This window comes from Calidris pugnax, unplaced genomic scaffold, assembly GCF_001431845.1.
Source record: "Calidris pugnax isolate Ruff unplaced genomic scaffold, ASM143184v1 scaffold24, whole genome shotgun sequence".
In the NCBI taxonomy this organism is placed as follows: Eukaryota; Metazoa; Chordata; class Aves; order Charadriiformes; family Scolopacidae; genus Calidris; species Calidris pugnax.
In genome coordinates, this window is record NW_015090922.1 from 29,225,632 (window position 1) to 29,247,326 (window position 21,695).

The following is a 21,695-nucleotide window of genomic DNA, read 5'->3' on the forward strand; positions in this document are numbered from 1 at the left end:
AATACTCCATCCTTGCTTTGCATGCATACGCACATATGCTTCAGTTAACTTTGCACATCAAATCTGCAAGGTCAATATAACAGAGCAAAAGCACTTCCAAACACTTCTCTCTGCTTCATTTATCATCTGCAATCGATGAAATATTCATTAGCACCAAGTCCTCCATCTTAACCAGCCAGGCCTCTAGCTCAATATGTGTTGAAATGGTATTTTTATCTTAATACATCAAAACATCTCAGAGCTGCTACATAAAAAAAAAAAAACCCAAACAACTAACCACCTTGAAAAGTTATTTTAGAGATGAGAACATTCATACTGTCTTCACTTGCTGATGATGGGTTTTGCTATCTAATAGAGCAAACAGTGCTACCAACCACAACCAGGGCTAGAATCAACCAGTCTTAGCAGTCTGTTTGCACCAAGTAACACAGCCGTGGCTGTGGCCGGTTCAGGTTCTGGTGGCCATTCAGAGGAAAGGCACCAGGCTCCACGTGACAGTAATTACTCCAAATATTTACTTAACTTCCTAAAAGGGTTTTACTGCCACTACTTAGCTGCTGTGGCTCAAATGTTGGCCCAGACGATCCTTGAGACCCCTTCCAAGCTGGTATTCTACGGTTCTGTGAAGTGCTACCAGTACCCAAATGAAGTCGCTTAAAGTGGGCTTGCACTAGTTTATGCTACGCTGTAATCACAGCACTGGCTGAAGCATGGACACCCACTTAATTAGAGACCATGGAAGATGCAGCAAATCCAGAGAATCTCCTTCTGTAAGCCCCTGTATTTTTACCACAACGATGACAGATTTGTCCCTGTGTAGCGATTAATGTTAATTTCACCTTGAAAATTCTGAGCTTCTTTTTTATTTTGCTAACTGATTCGCCAATAAAATTATAAAAGCATAACATGCTGAAAGCTGGAATTTTCTTCCTGAGCTGAAATCAAATATTTTGACATTTATTAGTTCCATAAAACTTTGCTAAAAAAAATAAACATTTTTGAGTTCATAAGAACCATATGCTCTTCTGTTTATAAAAAAGAGCTGTGCTGGGACACTGAAAAAACATTCCCCAAGAACTGCATTCTTTGGGGGATTTACATTTTTTTAACCCTTTTCCTGATCATCAGGATCTACACCACATGTCCAGAGTCACAGGACCTCTGAAGTCCTCCTTCAATACCATTAAGTGTTTTGCTCTAGAGAGTTGAATTCGAGCATTATTCTGCGTGTACTCCAACTGCTATGGCTGCGTTAGGTATAGCTGGAGGCTGAAAGGAGTTACTTCGAGTAGCTTAGCAGACTTACCAGGGGGCCACGTACCTTGAGAGGTCGCATAAATCTTGTATCAAGAGAATCCTATAACCTGCAGGGTCAGTAAAGCATCCCCAAGATTTGCATTATCTCAGGAATTTTCAGTTGTTTGATGGCCTACACAACAGCAGTCTGCAGTCTTCACGAGTAGAAAAAGCCAGCATCCGAAAAGGATGCCTCAAGGAAAGGGGGGAACGACTGGCAATGTTTAGCAAACCTACAGCAGTTTGGGCTGAACAGGCTCAGACATTAAGTTTAAACCAGGACACGTAATTCACGTTGGATACATGTGACTTTAAATCAAGTTTTGCCTTCAAGCAAGGAAGCATGAAATTGTCCTCATGTGTTGTTTCCAGAGGATTTTGAAGCACAGTTCAGGGTAAAGAGCATACTGTATGAGTCATTGCAATGTACAGATGCAAAGTTTGCATTACAAAAAAGGCATGAGGCAAAATTGTGTATTTCTTCATTCACAGAGATCTCATTTGTTTTAAATTAACTCTTCGTTCCTGTTTGCAAAGGTTCAGATCAGCTCCATTCTCAAAGAACATAAGGCACCTTTCAGCCTGACTCCCTGCAGTTTTCTGTCCTGCAGACTGACTCTGGTGTCTCATAAGGCACAAACACCAATTAAAACCCTTACCACAGCTGGTACATTCAAAATCTCTCTCATCTATGATGTGGATTGTTGAGCATCTGACAAAGTGGTCACACTACGGCCTTTTCCTCGGGGAGTGCTGATTTACACCCCACTACTCTACCCTGCTGTCTGCCTTCAGGTCATTTTCACTCTAAGTTAAAAGTAGGATGGCTGAACATCAAGTCTTACAAGCCCTCAGTCCAGTTTCTGGCGCAGTCATGCTGTATGCCTAATGCTGAAGTCATGCAATCCACTTCAAGTCCTTACCTTTAAAATGAGGATAACATTTTGCTGTCTTGCAACATATTGCAAAGATCACGAGAGCTACTCAGACTGTGAAAAGGATCAACTAAGTCTCTACACAGGTTTCAAACTTAGGCATATCAGCAGTCTTCACTAAGAGAGAAGGTTAAGTGTGTCATCTATATCCTGAAGTGCATTATTCTGTCCTGGGAAGAATGTGAATAGCACATACATAAAAAAATATGAACATTAAATTCTAACCAATGCCTATTAAAAAATTAGCCTTCACTATACAAATCTTCCAGCAATGCAGATCGCTACACAGAACTACTTACCTCTCAAACTGAAAAGTCTTGTTTATTGATGCATGACCATGACGGCTACACTTTACAAGGACAGTTTCCTAAGAGAAAAACAAAATACTTACAGTTAATATCTGAGGCACACACACACGAAAAAGGAAATAGTTATCATTTTTAACATTCCGGGTGACAGCAGTAATTAAGGATCATGAGGTCCGAGGGCTTTCTCCAGCAGTCACCAATATGGGACACTTTAGAGCCTGTATACTGCTGTGAACTAGCAAGACCACAAGAAAGAATCTCAAAACACACTCAGATTATTAAAGAACAACCAACACAAACTATACGCACTTAAGTCCAAAAAAGGAAAGATCCAAGCCCTTACCTGAACTTCTCACATGCCTAGAAAGCCAGAAACAAGTAAACCCAACTCCCCTAACTGCCACCACAGGCAGAAGAAATGGCAAAAAAAGCCCTTTTTTGTTAAAGGGCCAGTTTTCATGGTGCCTTTTCAGGTTATATATTTGTGCCTAGAACTGATCAGAAGATGCACATTTCATAGAATAACATGCTAGTCCACAACTGTGACAAAGAAGTACACTAGCACAACTGCTAGAATTCCACGAGTTTTTAGTGGAAACCATTTTCCAGATGAATTATATAGTAGTTTTGTAAATCTGATGGATATGCAAACAGCTCTTTAAACTATTACCAGAGTGTAATCACAGCAGCTTGGCATGCCTTACACAGCAACTTCTGTGCCCTTCTGCTCCTCATGGTGTATGTTGCTTAATTGCGGAGAAAAGTAAAGAAAAAAAATAAAAGTGGGGGGTTATAACAATTTGGGTGGAAGCTCACAAGCACAAAAAATACTTTATCAAATTTAAGGAGGTTTTCTAGCTTACCAACCTGTGGTGACATCACTGCATTTGATGGGAATGCTGAAATGCCTACTGTGCTTCAGACAAGCAGCTTGGAGTGCTGAACTTACGGCCTTCAAATGAGTATCGCCACAGAAGGAAGTTGTAAAGAGCTCAGCAAATAACAGTACATCCAGCATGCAAATGGCTTATAAAAATAAAATTTCTTGTTTTGAGTTTATAAGTATTTCTTCCTCTTTGGAGAAGGCCAATGTATCATTATCAGCCTAACGATGACAACACTCATGCTATAGAATGAGCTATCTTACCCAGCCCAGTACTGGCAAACCCAGCAGCACTACAGAGATGTGTATAACACTTTCCTACAAAATGGCCTGACACAGAAATTCTAATAGGATCAGTAGGATCAGTAACCAACAGACTCTGGGGAGAGAGAAAAAAAACCACAAAAGAAAGGGAAAAGGATATAGAGTTATAGAAGGCATTTCTGATTCAGATATCAAATTTAATTGTAGACCTGCTTTCCCTTACATAAGAAATTGGACAGAAAAAACTCTATTTGCATAACATAAAGAATTGTTAATAGGCAGATGTTTCCTATGAGCATTGGCAATGACTTTCTTTTCTCAGCTCAGTATGGTCTAGCATACCCAACACAGCTGGTGGCCTACAGAATCTCATCAGGTTTCCCTGTCAATACCGTTTAGGAAATCCATACAGCTGTCTCACATGAACACTGAAGAACCTTTTTTTCACCCCAGAGTCACAGAATACTCCCAGTCTGAGTTCTTTCAGGGCAATATGAATCATGGAAGTGAGAAAAGGATACTTCACAAATATTCACAATCTGTCCTGACACCCAAACCTGACTCACCAAGATGGGGGAGTAGCTCAGTAAGTGAAATTCAGTACAACAGAGAAATAATTTTTAGTGAGTTATATGTAATAGTGGATATAGACATGAACACAGCATCCAGTTGTGGTCATTATCATTTCTTATCGCTTGTTACTGACCATCTGCTGAAGGCTACGCCCCCTTTCCCAAGACTACTGCTCCACAGCAAAGCCAATGTCAGGGACACTGCGACTGCTCCTCATGTTTGACTGTCAACTTCAGTGCAACGGGCTGACACAGCACTGAGGCTGAGATGGACAGCTAAAGGGATCCCCCACACTGGGTAAGCACCAGGGAAAGAAATCTCTCCCTGGGGATGGTGACAAGCAACTGGGGATCTATAATGACTCCAACTGCTATAGCTACATCCATCTGACCTATTGCAAAATTATCTCCAAGAAAAGGAGGGTCTTGGATGTATTAATGTTTTCCCAGTCCTGTCTTGAAGAAACAGCAGAATTCCTGAACAGCACCTTCCCTGAGCAGCCTCTTTGCTATCCCCTTTTTTCTCAACTACTCACAAGTGACAACCTTCTCAAAATTATTTGAAAGGAATTAATGACATAGAGGCAGCCAGTTTCTTTTCTCTGTGTCAAAGGAAGCTGGATTCAAACATCACTTCAGGTGTTACGCTACAACAGGTGCCTCAGGTGCGTAGGAAGTCGTGGAGACAAACATATTTAAAGTTCAATTCAGATCTTAGGTGAATGACTCTTCCTCTGGAGGTGGCTACTTTTCTTCAGCGACCACAAGGGGAGTCTGGAGTGATTAGCCACCTCATTTAAGTGTCAACAATTGTCTACTCATTCAAACATAACACTTAGATCTACCAGCGCACACAGCTAGTAAATGTCTCTGGCACATCCTGCCAGAGATGGACAAAATCACAGAAAAGCAGCAGGTGGGATCCTAGGCCAGAATCTCAGAAGGGTTGAGGTGGGAAGGGATTTAGGGAGATCACTGAGGCCATGCACCTGCTCAGAGCAGTGTCAGCTACAGCAGGTTGCCCAGAATCATGTCCAGTCGGGTTCTGAGTATCTCCAAAGATGGAGATACCCTCTCTGGGCAACCTGTTCCAGTGTTTGACTACCCTCATGCTTCTTTTCATGTGTACGCTGAATTTCCTGTATTTCAGTTTGTGCCTATTCCTCAACTTGTCCTGTCACCACCAAGAGCAGTCTGAGCCTTTAGTACCTCATCTACTCCTCTTCTGAGGCAGTGACAGTATCAGTGCTGCTCAGTGTCCTAATCCATGTGGAATAGTTCCTAATCCATAGTGGAATACATCAACTCAAGATGTAGAGTGTACTCACTCTCCACCATTATTGCACAACAAGCTTCAGGAGAAAGGCTCAGACAGTGGTTACGTTGAGGAGCTGGGCATACACAAGAGAGAAAAAAGAAATCTTACAGTTGCTCAAAAACTAAAACAAAATACTCTTCCTTACACCCAGTAAAATCCTAAGCCTCTTTTAGACTTGGAATCAGAATAATGATTATCTGGATAAAATAGGCGAGATTATAGAAAAGATCAGGTGTCTTTCGAAGAATGACACAAATGCCTAAAGAAAAGAAAAAACACTCAAAGACAACACTGCATGGAATTCATGTAGTCTTAGTCTCACAAAAAGATACACAGTCATTCTGTCCCAGTGTCAGTTCTGTCTATCTACAGGCAGTTTGAAGGAGGTATTAACACTCCTCTCTTCTGCTCCCAGCAGAAGAGAAGCCAAGCCAGTTCATACGGCAATTTCTGTTACGGTCTGTCACTACAAGACAGATATTTTCCCTATTCTAGTTATAACATGACAAAGTTGTAGCATAGATGAGACATATCAGCATTTCACTGGAGCTCCAGCTCAATCCGGGAACGGTGTCAAGCTGAAGCTTCTCCAGAAGATCCAACCATATTTTCCATTATGTATTGGCAACTGGCACCCGGACTGCGTTGTGACTGTGGTTCTCAAATGCAGCTCTGCTTTCTAACGAACATTAGCTCTAAAATGATCATGGCAGAAAACTGCTTGGTTATGTTACACGTCTAAAGTATTATCAGGGAAAAATCTGGAAAGACAGTCACAATCTAAAAAGCAAAACTAATAAACTCAGCACCTCTATACAGACAGCCTTTCCTCACCTTGACTTAAAATTTCCTTTAAATCATAAGTACTTGTCTGGAAAATGGTTAACTTGTTTCCAGAAATAGAAGCTTTGACTGCAAATAAAAGCTCAATAACAAAGCAAGCCCCAAAATTTTATCTGAAAATTGCATATTTTTCCTGGCCACAAGCGTAACACTTTCAGTTGTTAAAAGCAAAATAAGCAAGCAATAAACGTTGTTTTCCTTTACTTTTGTTAGATTAGTCTCAACTGACTGTTTTTTGTAAAAAGTCAGTTGTATTTTTATCCTCCTTCACGAACTTGGATACTTTAAATAAGAAATTTTTTTTCTTTTAAAAAAATTTCTATCAAGACTGTACAAAGACTTAAGGTGTTTGATCAAAACTAGACAGCATTTTAACCAAATAAATGTCAAGGCAAACCAATAAAACACGTTGTGCTTTTCAAAACCAGGAAGTTAGTATCTTGCAAATTTCATTTTACAATCAAGTCCACACATACATTTATTTTCCTGGCATATTTCATAAGGACTTTAAAATATGAGGCCAGGTTAGCATATTGACAGTTACCAGGTCACTTCCTCATGCAAACTAAACGTTGTATTTGCATAAGCAAGCAGACTCTGCTTTGCCTGTAAACATATAGATACTGTAATGTATCAGATATCTCTATGAAAGAATCCAAAACCCAAGTATTATCTAATTTCATCTTCATGCAATAAAAATTAGTAGGTCAGAAATGGGCACGGCATTTTATAGTACAATAATTAGGTCATGGCATCCAGAAAACTATGTCTACCATCACAGGTCCCTGTTTTTATCTCCTGACATATTTACTCTTTCTTAGCTGATTCTTCATGTGCTTGATTAGCTTCCTAACTGCATATATATATTATCTAAGTATCCACTTTATGCAACTGACATCTGCCTAATGAAGCTCTAATTTGGGAGATTTAAATGCATAACATATTGTAGGTGACTTCAGCAATATTTTAAGTGCTACTCTATAGAAGAGAATTTTGCTAATCACCATGTAAGTAACAGTGAGCAGCCAACTAAGACCTATAGAGGCTAAGAAAGTTAAGACCCAAGTTAATACTTTCATCTTAGCTCACACTACTGCACATTTTAAATTTTATACTTTGGTAATGGCCTCAATTAATGCTGGAATGTCATCTGGATTTGGAGCCTCAATGCTCTTTCTCCTGACTCTGATGGATGTAAGCCAGGGCACTTTAACATGCTTGATGGCAGTACCACGTAGGCTGTTGTGGTTCATGAGATATCATATTTCTCTCCTAATGCATTAGTTGTATTGCGATAATAAAATGAAAAAAAAGCCCGACATCATAACTTTAGAAATAGTTACAGTAAATACAAGTGGCTCAAAGGGACTGACTGCAGGAAGTCTGCAGTGGTTTGACTACTGCAAACACACAACCTCCGGTTCACGGATGACTGCACCAGCAGAAGCTCCCAGCTATTGCTACTACAAAGAGTCAGGATGAAAACAGCACAAATCACCTGCTATTGCACCCATGGGTGATCAAAGCTTGGCACTGATTGACAAGAAAGCACCTAATTATTTATTTTTTTAAAAGCCATGGTTCACATATCCCTCTTGTTTCTCCTTCCCAGTATCTGTGAATGTGCTTTTGAATTTCACCATCAAATACTCACATCATCAACTGCATATGCCACTTTTTCCGAAATGTTTCTTTGCCTGTAAGAAAAAAAAAAGATGCCTGTAAGAAAAAAAAAAGATGCCAACAGGGAAAAAAAGGTACCTTTCAAACCATGAATGTTCCATTTAGCTCAGGAAATCAACGCTCAAAATGTCTGTGAACTACACATTATCTGAAGAGTACCTTTCAGAATTGGTTTTATTATTGTACCCCAAGAACATACTAACACCACAGTTAATTGTGAATAAAAAACAAATTAAAGTGCAATCAAGCAAAATAATCTACTTAAAAAAAATAAAGACATTTAGAACAAGCCCAGTTAAGATGAATTCACATGCAAACCATTCTATTATTTTGAGATTGTAACATGAGCTTGTAACAAGAGGCTTTCACTTTGGAACTTTAAAGTGAAAAACACCATCTTTTTAGGTATTTGCCCCTGATCTCACACCCATTACTAGTCCAAAAGCTGACTGGGATTGCTGACGTGTATAAATTCACTCATGTGTGTACGTGTTTTGAGAATCAGTCCTTAAACTAACTTTTATTTAAATTACTTTTTGATATATTAAGAAAAATTAATCTTAACAGCTGTTTGTTTGGCCCAGTCCATGCTGCTTTACACTGCAATTCAGCACCTGATTGCACTAAACAAGAACAGCAAGAGGGTTCCTTCCCTGGTACATCAAGCACAGATTAATGCAAATTTCCCCTTCAGGCTCCTCAAAATTTATTGTCTGCTATTTTTGATGGTTTTTTAATTAAAACAATTCTATATTTTTTTAAAGATTTGCCAAAAATGAATAAACTTTAAAACACTGAATACATTCTTTTAGAATTGCCAGCCAGCAAAAGTAAAATAAAGCCCCAAATCAGTTATTTACTGATAGGGCACATGATAGTGTTACTGGTTTCTAGCCACCCACCTAGTTTTCCCCTTCTTTCTTTGTGTATGTTTCAATCCCTACCTTCTTTCATGTTAGTCATCTATGGAGAATTCAGCTTGTTAGAGCACATAGTTGCATCTAATCCCTCTTTTCCTTTTGGATCTTGGAATGTTTTGACACTTCAGTTACAGTAAGTATATTATAAATTAGGGATGCAGAGTCAAATTACACTGAAAGAGAATTACAGCAGTGTTTTTGCTGACAGCAAATCTGCTCTATAGCATTACAAAACAACTGTAATAATGAGTGTGTTTCTCTACCCACGACTTCTGACAGTTAGTACATTACCAAATCACAGAATTTGTATAGGATAGTGAATATACTCTAAACTGATTGCAGCTGTGTTAATTCTGCCAAGCCAGGGATAATCCTGCCTTGGCAGAACAGCTATGGCTTTCTATTTGGGTGGACATACTTTTAGAGGAATGAGATTGGCTAAAGCCAATTTAGCAGGGAAGAGAAAAGGAAACAGCAAGTAGTTTTTATGATACCACCATCATCTTCCCACACACATAAAACTAGAAGATTCAGGAACACAGTTGTTTTCACATACATATAACTATTGTTTTCTTTGCATATTAATTATGAGTAGCTAAGATCTAACACAGCAAAAATAAATTACCTATCCTGTGATATCGCATGTCCAGCAGCAGTGTCAAAAGGTAGTAATGGTCGGATCCTGCAGTGGACTCTGATATTTCCCCTCAATTCCTAGGGTTAGAATATTAAGATGCATTTAACACAAATTACTGTAGAGGACAAATACACTGGAATTTGTGAAGCATACATGAAAGAGTTTAAGAGAATAGGTATTTACAACATCACAGCCTTAGATTCTGTAGAGAGAAAAATAATATCATTTTTCTTGAGAAGTTAGGATAAAGTACTTGAGGAAGTATGAGCTCTTCAGAGCTCTGCAATGGTATAGCCCTCTCCAGTTTATATGAAAAAAATAAAGGCTTTCAATCTGAGCCATTTCCCCCTCTTCAGTCTCCTTCCTCTTTATTCAAGCTTCTTCAGACACCTGCATTAACTCAACAGACAAGGCTGCACACTCCACTTCTCTTCCACCAGCCCTGAGGAAGGTGTGGAATATAAAACAGTTTGTACCTTTTGCTCTCCGCTGTGTGTTCGTACAGGACTAAAAACTCAGTAACTGATCTTTCTCTGCAGGCTGCTTTAGACTTCACTTTAACTAATCTGGTGTTTTCCTTCCTTTTTCCTGGTGGCCAGTTCTTCCCATTTTGCCTTAATGAGAACAGGTTGCCTGTCATGACTAGCGACCACTGGCTTTAATTCCCTTCTGCCTTTTCAGTCAACTGCAACACAAGGGCAGAGTTTGGAAGGTAAGTACTTTGTAACAAAGAAAGAGCTTCATTGTCCCAGGTAGAAAAAGTTAAAAGAATTGTGTTTGAAGGCGGCTTGTGTTCCTAAAATTCAGGTCTGGAATCGGGCAACCCAAAACTAGTCATTTTGGGAGGTGGGCAGGAAGAGTGAAGTGCAAAAAGGAAAAAAATTAATCCTGAATGAACCATCAGTAATGGCTGAGTAGGATACAGCTAGATACATCTGGAAAAATAAGAGAAGACCACTTTGTAATTTCAAGTTAATCATTTTAAGAATTCTAAAACAATTTCAGAAACTGCAATTTTAGAGAAGAGGATAGAGAAACTCAAGATTTGTTCACTATTCAAAATGGATGATACTCCTTAGTGCAATGCACTCCGGGACTGCATTCAGAAGACACTTGTGTAAAAAATAATAGGTTGGGGCTTATTGTAAGAAAAATGAGCCTCAGTAAAAAATGGTACTTATATAGACAGCTGGAGGAAGTGATACATCCATGAAAAGTATATTCATTAGTTTTACTGGTGAGGAAATTATGGGCATAATTACAACAAAATAAGAAAGTGTTCTGTCATTAAAGATACTTACAACTAAGCTGTTATGTAGAGCTCTTCTCTTTTGCTTTTCTTTCTCATATCTCTCTGTTACCTCTTGTAGAGACTGCTCAAGATCAAAAGCTTTTATCTGAAACACTGGAAGAAAAAAGCTGTTTCAAAGAACGAAATTCTGTGACTTTAGAAAAGGAATTTTCTTGTAGCACCTCATGACATAGAAGCATATACCTTTTACAAATTAGCAGGGTTAGTTCCTGATTTACTAGACACCTCTGAAAAATCTCATCATACTTCTTGCTATGAAATGGCTATGCAAAGTTACAGATAATTACCACAGGTATACATACGAAATCTTGAAAAACACTCAAAAAAGACGAAGTACTTAAAGGCAGTTCAAATGTGCCAGTTTAGTTAAAGTAATGTTATCTGTCAGCAAAGCCTGAAACCTAAACCTGGAAGCAACCTGCTTCTGGATGGGGCTGTCACGTGCAAGGCTCATGCCGTATTTACAGATTGTTAGGTTAACTCCTTGTAATGTTAGCTGGCATTAATCTATCATTTATCCTTGTGCTACTAATCCTGTACACAGCTATAAGGATCCCCTTTATTATAGGTGCCCTCACTTCATGGGTAGGATTTCATAAAAAATACTGATATTTTGAACCTCAGGGAGCCTCCTCCGCAAAACTGGAGAGAGCAATACGGGTCATTATAAAAGCCACCTAACTTTACAAATTATTTTATTTCAGCCCAATTACATTAACAATTGCACCAACAAACACACAGCTCAGATGGCACTGCAAACTTGTGTAAAAAGGAAGCTTTTAGAAACCCCAGTGGGATATCAACCTCCCCAGCAAACAGTGAGCAGTTTGAAGATGTAGAGTATCAACCAGTCAAAACCATGGTCCGAGAGCTGAGTTAGCAGCATGGCCACGAGCCTCAGTATGTGTTACCTTACACAGAAAGGAACAGACTTAAAGTCTCAGGATGCCATACATATGATTTACGCTCTCTGCTATACACTAAAATCAGGTAACTTCAAGTGCCATTTGTCTACACCAGGGATTTCTCAGATCTTAGTTCTGTAATACCCACGCTGTTCACCTCCAGCTCCTAATGCAGCGGGAACACTGTAAATAGTTCCGGAATCAAAGTCTGGGACTTTCACTAAGAAGAATCCATTTCTTGCATCCTGTATGTGGAGTAACACTAGTACGTCTTGGTTTGGAGAATCACATGCAAATATGTTACAATAAATTGGCAAAAATGACTCCTACAGTCACTGACCCCTGATCATACCTAATAGGTTACTCATACCCTAATCTTACAGTCACTGACCCCTAATAATTTTTTCAAAATATGAGGTTGGAATCCATTGATTATTTAACTATTCTCCAAATAAGTATCTTCATTTATAAATTTGTTTCAGTTCTTGGGGTCTCTGGAATAAGCAGTAAAGTAAAGCAATAGGTGCTAAGAGTACTCCTGCATTCTTCCAGCCTTAAAAGAAAAAAATAAATTACTAGTTTGTTTCAGTATTTATGTGGTCTCTTCATGAGGACTCTGAGAAGCCTACTGGACATTATAGATCTAATTTCATTTAACTTAGGCCCTAATTACTCAATTATTATTTTTTTCTCACTAGATCTCCTATGGTGAAGATGACTGTGAAAACAGAAATCATCCTTTGGGCATCCTAATTTGACACCAGGGCTTTTGAGCAGACAGGTAAAGGATTGCAATGTCTAGAAAATGAGTCAAGTTGTTGCATTTAGGTATTTTGATATTTGTGAAAATGAACCATCAGTTCAATGTCTATCTTCTGTAAACCTTTATGTGCAGCACAGAAAAACTTCTTGAATACAAGCTTCACAAAGCAAGTTTCCTAATGCAGAAATTATTTCTAAACTTCTAATTTTTCTGAAAATGGAGCTATATAAACACTTATTTAACATTTTCCTAGTTTTCTACTTGGCATGAGCTGCAAGCTATTCAGAAGTTACATCTTCATCCATACCCCAGGGGCAGCCATCGGGTGCATCTGTTTTTTAAAACACTAATCACCCACTCTTCTGCTACTAGCTCTTCCAGCCACTACCTGCCTGCAGCCATTCCAGACATCCCTTTCCCTCGTGCTTTGCCCATCTGATCAATCTATACAGCAACGTTCTGGGAGCTGGGAATGCTGATTTTTCTGTTTAAATGTCACTGAGCACAGTTAGGATCTTCATCACTAACCAGACTAATGGTGGCAGAAGAGTATTGCTTGCAAACATGTTCAGGATTCTAACATTTCTTTAATTGACAGTTCTGGTTAAGGAGTTTTTCTTTCCCTCCCATTCAGTGCTGAACCAGACATTCCACGGGCTCACACAAGTGCTTCCACAGTCAGGTGGAGGTCTAAAAGCAATCCTTGAGGAGTAATTTCTGTCCTGGATCAGCTCCCCGATCTGTTTGGTATGTGGTCACACAAAGAGTTACGCTACCGTGAGAAAAAGGTCCATGACAGGGACATGAACAACAGGAGCAGCACAACCTGGCACAGCCACAGCCTACCACAGACACGGATGTGTAGCTGTCCCCATAGTTCCCTAGGGTCTTTACTGCTTCTTTCCACACTAGATTCCAGTTTAAAAAAGATGTCAATCTGACCATACCTTCTCAGATAAGACTTAATGTAACAAGACTTAATTCCAAAACTTCTTTTGAATTCAGCTGTCTTTTATAGCCTCAGTTGGCTTTTGGCTGCTGCAAGATTCCTCTTGCTGGATACAAGGTCCCTCTCCTCCTCTCCTCCTCTACCCTAAGAAGGAAAGGCTTTCCAAAGGCAGCTGGGCTGGTGAGATTTTGCTGTGAGTTGAGGGTAAAAGATGATGGTAATCCACATTCCACAAGTACAAGTCACCAGTATAGTGCAGAGCTCAGCTTTCTCCAAGAGGAGCACAGCACTTAAGTATTAGCATATGGACAAAGTGGGAAATAAGCTCCTTATCCAATTTTTCCTCTTCCCCACCCCAGAGAGAAAGTGTCCTGGAACCACAAAGGCACTGGGCCGCAGCAGCTTTCACAAAATACATCAGCAGCCTGTAGCAATTCCTCTGTCAGGTATTCACTGGGACAGATTTTGCTGTTTAGTACCCGCCACTTTGCCAAGCAGTGACAACAGTGGTGTCCCCTCCCTGAAAATACGTTCTGCATGCACAGATACTCACATTTCCTCTTTCTGGTAATACCTGCATGGTGAAGCAACCGAAAAAGTAATTTTAAATTCATAGAATTTCCTACCCTTCCAGAAATCTGCTGAAATACTGCATCTGCCTGAGTAGTACCATTTGCATTCAGATGCACGGTATTTTTTGCTAAAATGATAGCAGCTTTGTTTATCAGGGAAACAGGCCTATAATAAACAGCACTTCTCTCTTGTATGAATTACTGCTATTTAAATTTCAGTGGGAAAGATGGCAATTGCCTGGTTTTCAGACTGTGAATAAATATTTCTAAGCAAGGGACTACTCAATTATTACAGGTTTGTAGTTTGCTGCATGTCAACTACTGCCTTGAAATTAACCTACTTGAATGTTTCTTCTGTAATTCTCTCTCTCGTTTTCAATCTCTATTTTAGGATTAAACTGACAACATATATTGTCTCCAGAATACATAGTTTGGGCTTTCTGTTTACAAAAGATTATATGTAATTTAGGATGGCAATTTTGACTGTCATATTTAACCTTAACAATAGAATCTCCATCTAAAACATTTGACAGAGAACTGAAAAGTGGCCAAATTGAAAACATAAGTCATCCACCTAAGTACCAACACACTGTTTTGTTATAGGCAAGGAAGCTTCTCCTGGTTATGATTTTATAGAACAATACACCACAAAGTGCAAATTGAGAACAGTCAACAGGAATTTGCAAGGCTCATAAGGAATACTTACTATTTATTTATACCAAAACAGCTCAAGTGCCGAATCCAACTTCCTATCTGTTGATTTAACCCCCTGCTTCAATAAGGGAAAGATTCACCTTCATCTAAAGTTAATTTTCCATTTTGTTTTCTTCCATTTTAAAGACTACTTGATTAAGCATTTTCTCTACATGAATGATACAGTAATCAAATCAATTCTAATGATAACTTAGTATATAACATACAGGGACAAGTTCTGCAAACATCCATCACTGAGAATCCTGTTTGTTGCTATTGACATGAGTAGTCCCATTAGAATCAAATTAGTCCTAAAATTAAATATTTCAACCAAAAAGTAAAGTAGGAGAAAAAGGTTCCCTTTTAAATGGCAGCACACGGATATCAGAGCATCACCCAGGGACTCTGCTTATAAATTTGTGCATTTGTTGTTAATTCTGCTGCTTCAAACAGCAGAAATTAGGCTGGTTTAGGCTGCCAAACTTCAAACAATTTAAGCTCCATATGTGCCATGTGCTTCTCGGGCCATTTAGGAGCTCCACCAGAACCAGGGATATTGGCAGCAGGTGCAGAGATCCATGCCAAGAGATCCAGGTGTATGACCAATGCACTTAGTCCTCAGTGATGAGGGCAGAGCGTGCCCTTGTACTGCAGGGTCTGCTTTTTATGTACACGTGAACAAGGACCTGAATTCAGAAACAGTAGTCCATATGGTATTATTACCTACAGTCCAGTGAGTGGAACTGGTTTTGATTTGGAAGTAAAATTTTCTCTGCCCATATAAATGCACATAAATATGAAAAAATCCAGTCTGTCCTGATTTCAGGCAGTATTTTCAGAAATCTCTGAAATCACTTGAGTCCTTTTCTGGTACAGTTAAAAGCAAATAAATTTCAGGTAAAGCAACACATTCTTTATTCAGCTATTCTAAAATAGTCAAGTTAACAAGCCTGAAAACTTCAGATTAAAAACGTTACAGCTGAGCCAACTCAGCAGTCTAGTAGCAGCTGCATTCAATACAAAAGCTAAATCTAAATGATCAGTCATAACCTCTGCAGAGTTTTTTTGCACTCTTTCTCATGCTTCAGAACTCCCTGATGATCTAACATCAAACAAAAAACAAGTGCTACAATTTCAGTGACATATTTCTTAAAAATCATACTCAACCTTTCAATGTCACTAGCATTTAACAATGACATTGTTGATGTTACACGTTTGAAATGTAAGTGCAATGAGCCTTACTTTGCATTGCTTCATTTTGCAGCTGTATCTCTCGGACTGCTGTCAAAACTTGGTAGAGAGAAGTCCTGCTTTGATGCTGAAATTCTTTTGTCAGCTCAAGAGCAAATGAACGAAGGCTCTTCAGGTCTTTCTTAAGCCTCTTCTCAGCAAGAAGAAAAAATACGTTATGAAGACACAAAACAGCAGTTAAGGAAGAATCAATATAACCACCACACAAATAATTACAGTGAGCTATCATCGTCAGGAAGATGACTTTGCAGCCTATTGCAACAAAACCACTATATATTTTAAGCTAATTCAGGCATTGCACAAGCACTGCTGTGAATGCAATAAAGCCAACGATCAAGTTCATATCTGACCATTTTCTGGGTTTTACTATATTTGGTAAGTATGTAAACGTTTAGGGCATAGATTATGCCTATGTTATTACTAAAGGTTTTACCTTTATTGCTCCATGCAGCCGGGTTACAACAGAACTCCTCTGCAATTTCTGCAGCTGCCCACGAGCAGAGTAGAGCTGAAGTACTTCATTAGTGCTTCTTCTAGCGAACCCTTGATACTGTTAAAAAATAAAATCACCTAAAAAATCACTTTAAAGCCCTCATGTTTTCTGTTGCATTCTGTCCCCTTCATCCCTGTAAACATTTGTAACACAACTATCTGATGACATGTGATGTTGTAAACACATAATTTCTTTGCTTTGACCTTTTTCTGAGTCACGTGAAGGACCAACTCAAGGTACCTCGCTAACATCACAATATTCTTCTTCCTTGGGGTGGTAAACCTCAGCATCAGATTACTAAAATGCTTTTGCAGAACCTAAAACCTCTGACTTATGCTTGAGGTGGATCTAAATGTTTAAAACTGGGCTTTCACTTACGCAAAAGGGCTGGTTAAGTGTCTTCTGGTATCTACATTTAATGCAGAAAGCTCTCTGAAAGGATGTGAAACAGAAAGAGGTGGCACATAAACGTGTTAACTGCTAAAGTGCTGAAGCAGCTGGTAATACACAGCCCCCAGATCAGTGTTCACTGCTCTAACTTCCTGCCAACACCAACTCCATTACATTCGGGAGAGTTGCAGCGGTGCAAAACCGTACCATTAAAGCACTAAGCTGGGTCTTTGGAGATCAAAGCAACAAAAGCAATTTTTAAAGGATGCGGAGAAGAATGTTTTCTAATAATCTAAAATTCCCTATTATGCAAAGGCAATTTTTATGGTCAAATTTTTTTTGAGATGTTGAAATCAAAAAGAAAATAGAAATTGTGCAACCCTAAATATCTACATGCAAGCACACAAAAGATAAATCTTTGTATAGTATTTGTGAAATTCTGCAATATAACAGAATCTGTATCATACTAAAAACTGCTTTTTAATCATTTACTGACAGTCTTGGCGTGTAAAATGAGCTGCAAATTCTTCACCTACTTTCCCTTACAACCTGTTGACAACTATCAATCATTCCTTACCCAGTACTAATAGCCTCTTTCCTTACTTTTGAAATGCACTTGCTCTAAGCACAGACGAAGTTATTCAGGCCATAAATTATGTGACTTGGTTCCTTGGTATTTAAACTAACAAAGCATAGATGAGTACAACAACATGAAAGAGCTAAATCTACTCACCTAATGGGTTTGATTTAATTCTAATAATCGGATAATGATAGGTAAAAAGGAAACATTTAATTGCAGTTTAACTACAGATGACATCTGCAAGAACAAAAATACAATATCCTGGAGCTGTTGAATCTAAAAAAGATTATATTTTATAAGAAAAGTATTTCACGTCTCTAAACCAACCTTCTCATGTGGCTTTTTCACTTTCACAAAGCGCAAACCTTCTATTTACAAATGTAACCTGAGGTCCTGCACAGCTATACAACACCTTAGCACTAACATAAAAAGTTCTTACGTGGAGAAGAAATAGCAGGAAGAGATTGTTTTAAAAGAACTTCCATTTTTTTTGTTACAGACTTTAAAATCCCAGAAATTGAGACTAATGTTATGTGTTCATGTGTTCTTTTACTCTGAGGACTTTCAAGACTTGTGTAACTCAGATGCAATATTTACAAACATCCTTGACAAAAATGCATACAAGTAGATCACCAGAATCAGTATCCCTAATCACATGTGAAAAGTTAAGCACATATATAAGCAATTACAGTACTCATGCCTTATCGTTAAATAAGCTTAAACTAGTTAAAACCTACTTTTAACATCTAATGCGTTTTCCACCATCTGTACAGGTTCCCCCCGACTCCCACATTTTTCTCAACATGGACAGTGGAAGAATTGTCAATTCTACTTTCATTGCAGCCAACCTCTCATCGCTTCCACCATCAGGTTTATCTTTATTGCAAAGGCTGCCTTGGGTTTGAGGTTTTCTCCATTAAAATAGTTTTAGCATTCATCAGAATTTTTTGTTCACCAGAACTTACAAATCTGTGCTCATGCATGAACAGCAAAAGCTGACTATAAAACCTTTTATAGCCAGCTTTATTATAAACAGAAGTGAAACTGAGCTACTTAATAGTCTCCTCCAACCGGATCCATTCTGGCAGACTTGGCTTCATGTATGGAAGACAGCAGGATCAGGACCTCAAGGACTACAAACAAAAGCAAGGGGCGTGCAGGTAGACAAACATATTTCCAAGTAGGCAAAAGCAAGTCTACAGAGAAAGAATCTGACATCTTATGTTCAATAACAACCCTCACAATATGCTGTTAGGATAATAATATACCGAGATGCAGAAAACAGAGGCAGTGCTGATATTCGTGGTTCTCTTAAGGACATAAGCAAAGGAAGGTCTACAGCAAGAGAGAACTTTTTTATTAGACTGATGCAACCTATAGACAAACATTTACCCTGCAAATCCTAATTTATGGCTATCCTCGTAAGTTTGTCTCCAAAGCTGACTCACTTCAGCCAAAACGAATCCAATTAGCTTTTACAAGTTAAGAATGAGACCTCCGTTAACCCTGGTCACTATGACTGAACCTGTTACAGCTCAATCATCCAGGCAGCTCCAGCAGCAGATCTGAAGGGTCAGTGACTGATGGCTGGGGGCAGTACCTTTTTCCACCAGCATTGCTGGTGAAACACTGGGAGATATGGGGCATCATTGCACAACCTTAAATTCATCTAATGATAATAGGGACCCTTCAATTAAGATAAAAATTACTTCAAGCGAGCTTAGCTCATGTTTGCAGATTGGAGAAGCAGAAGTCTTTAAAGCATATTTAGATAAACACCTGAATAGGAACGTCACTGCAAGGTCAATTGCAAAGTATTTCCATGACTCCTTTTACGCTATTCCTGACTGATGGTGGAAACACTGCCATGCTCCTCATGTGTCTGTAGGTGCTCATATCTTCCAGCACATTTTCTAATAAACTGAAATGCTGCTGTATTTAGAAAATAAGGCTTCGTTATCTAATACTCAGATAACTACTTCCTGCATCTGATGCACCTTACTGACTTAAATAATCTTTTTCTTGTATTTGTGAGAGTGAAAAAAAAAACCCAGCTGACATATTTAAGATTTTCGGCAAATATTACAAAGCAGAACAAAAACAATAGAAACATTTTCTCAGAATCAATTACAGTATTCTTCTGTATACCTAGCAAAACTCATTTCAGATGTACCATCTGCTTCTAGTCAGGCTTTGAAAAATGTTAAACCCACTTTTATCCACAGGTGTTAACAAACCCACAGAGAGGGCAAATGGCTTTCCGGAGGTCACCCAACCACTTAATGTTTCAGCCCAGATTAAAAACTCTTGGCCAACAGTCTCTATCACAACTAACACTCCCAGCTGGCTCTGGTCTGGCGGTGTAGATCAACATTCAAAATCCTGTAAATCTCTGAAACCCTACCTTTGAAGACCCCAAACATTATCACAGGCTGCTCCTTGTTTCAGTAATGGTCTAGCAACAACATACCCTTCTGTAGAAGGATTCTATAAGGAAATGAGGGCATCCAGTTGTTGCTGTGTGCTCTGTGACTGGCTTCTGCAGCACTACATTGCCTTTCCTAGACAAGCGCAACTCTAGTGCTTATAAAGACACGCAATAGGGCATCTTTGGTAAGTCTACTCAAAACGAAATGTCTTCCCTGCACTCTATGAACAGGATTATTCTGATTGTGTCTGAAACGTACTCCTTCAAAATCTACCCCTGTCTACTAGGCAAACATTTTCCCTGTAAGCAGAAAGCAATATTCCATATTTAATGCTTGCAGAGTTGTTACCTCGGTTTACTTTTGCAGATATAAAACAATGGCAATTATTTAAACGTACGTCAGCTTCTAGCTACTTAATCAGTCTACTGTTATCACTGATTAAAAAAAAAAAAACCCAAAAAAACCCCCTCTGAGCCATAATCCCTTCACAGATTTCCCTGACAGATAAAGAGTGCAAAACTTGAAAATAAGAAGGCAGATTTCCGTGTCCTTTTTTTTTATTGTTTTCCTAAGAATTCTTTTTGGAAAAACAAACAATAGTTACCTCTGCAAGTTTTAAGTGAAGAGCAGCATTTTCAGTTTCCAGGACAACTATTCTCTCTTCTTTGGCCTAAGGAAAAAAAAACCACCCCAAAGTAAAAAGTAAATAAATAAATAAATACAAGTCTGATGAACGTGATTTCATTGTAATAGTTTTATTCCATTTCTCTGTTTCACCACCTTCCAAAACCAAAGGACTACGTATCGCCAGTCTCCTAGGATATCTGCCTAACACAAAAAAAATCAGGATAAACTCTTAATATTCCATGATTATTTATACTCCCTGTGACTCCGCTTGCTTATATGGAAATGCATACACACAAAATTTTAACTGCTTTTGCTTTATAAAGCCATCTCGTGATGCTTTCCAGGAGGTTAGAGAAGTGCTGTTTTATTTATTTATAAATGACCACACGAAGTCCCCTTTCCGAGCCCGCGCTGTGGGAGCTGTGCAGTGCTGTCGCCGCAAAAATGTCCCCCCCAGGGCTGCTGCCTCCCAGACATCCTCTCCCGGTCGGCGGGACCCCGGGGAAACTGATCACAGTCCGGGGAAACTGATCGCAGCCCCGGGAAACTACTGATCGCAGCCCTGATCCCCCGTGTCTAAACCAGCCCCAGGCGAAAGCAGCCTCTCCCCCGTGTCTGATGCGCCTGCCAGGTCATGGAATGGTCCGGGCTGGAAGGGACCTCAAAGACCATCTCATTCCAACCCCCCTGCCATGGTCAGGGTCATCTCCCCCAGACCAGGTTGCTCACAGCCCCATCCAGCCTGGCCTTGGACACTTCCAGGGATGGGGCATCCACAGCTTCTCTGGGCAACCTGTTCCAGCATCTCACCACTCTCACAGTAAAAGATTTCTTCCTGAGATCCAATCTAGATCTTCCTTCTTTCAGTTCAAAACCATTCCCCCTCGTCCTGTCGCTACACTCCCTGGGAAGGAGTCCCTCCCCGCCCCTCCCGTAGCGCCCTGTAGGTACGGCCAAGCTTCTGTCTCATCGAGGGTTCTAGCCTAAATATTAAGCCTGGAAATACACTTTTGACAGCAAGGGGGAGGCCGTGCCGCCGTCCCCAGAGCAGCCGGGCCGGCTCCCTCCACCC

The 21,695-nt window shown here is 39.4% G+C and overlaps 1 protein-coding gene across 1 annotated transcript in view; it reads right to left on the reverse strand.

Annotated features, from left to right (window-relative positions):
• KIF25 (kinesin family member 25) overlaps positions 1 to 16,216 on the reverse strand; it is a 41,262-nt gene extending 25,046 nt beyond the window's left edge. The window contains exons 1-5 of the mRNA XM_014950570.1: positions 16,096 to 16,216; positions 10,961 to 11,064; positions 9,648 to 9,736; positions 8,074 to 8,116; positions 2,531 to 2,598 (exon numbers count right to left, since the gene is read on the reverse strand). Coding sequence (XP_014806056.1) covers positions 2,531 to 2,598; positions 8,074 to 8,116; positions 9,648 to 9,736; positions 10,961 to 11,064; positions 16,096 to 16,102 — 311 coding nt within the window. The 5' untranslated portion in view covers positions 16,103 to 16,216. The remainder of the gene's footprint in view (positions 1 to 2,530; positions 2,599 to 8,073; positions 8,117 to 9,647; positions 9,737 to 10,960; positions 11,065 to 16,095) is intronic.
• Positions 16,217 to 21,695: the final 5,479 nt, after the last annotated feature.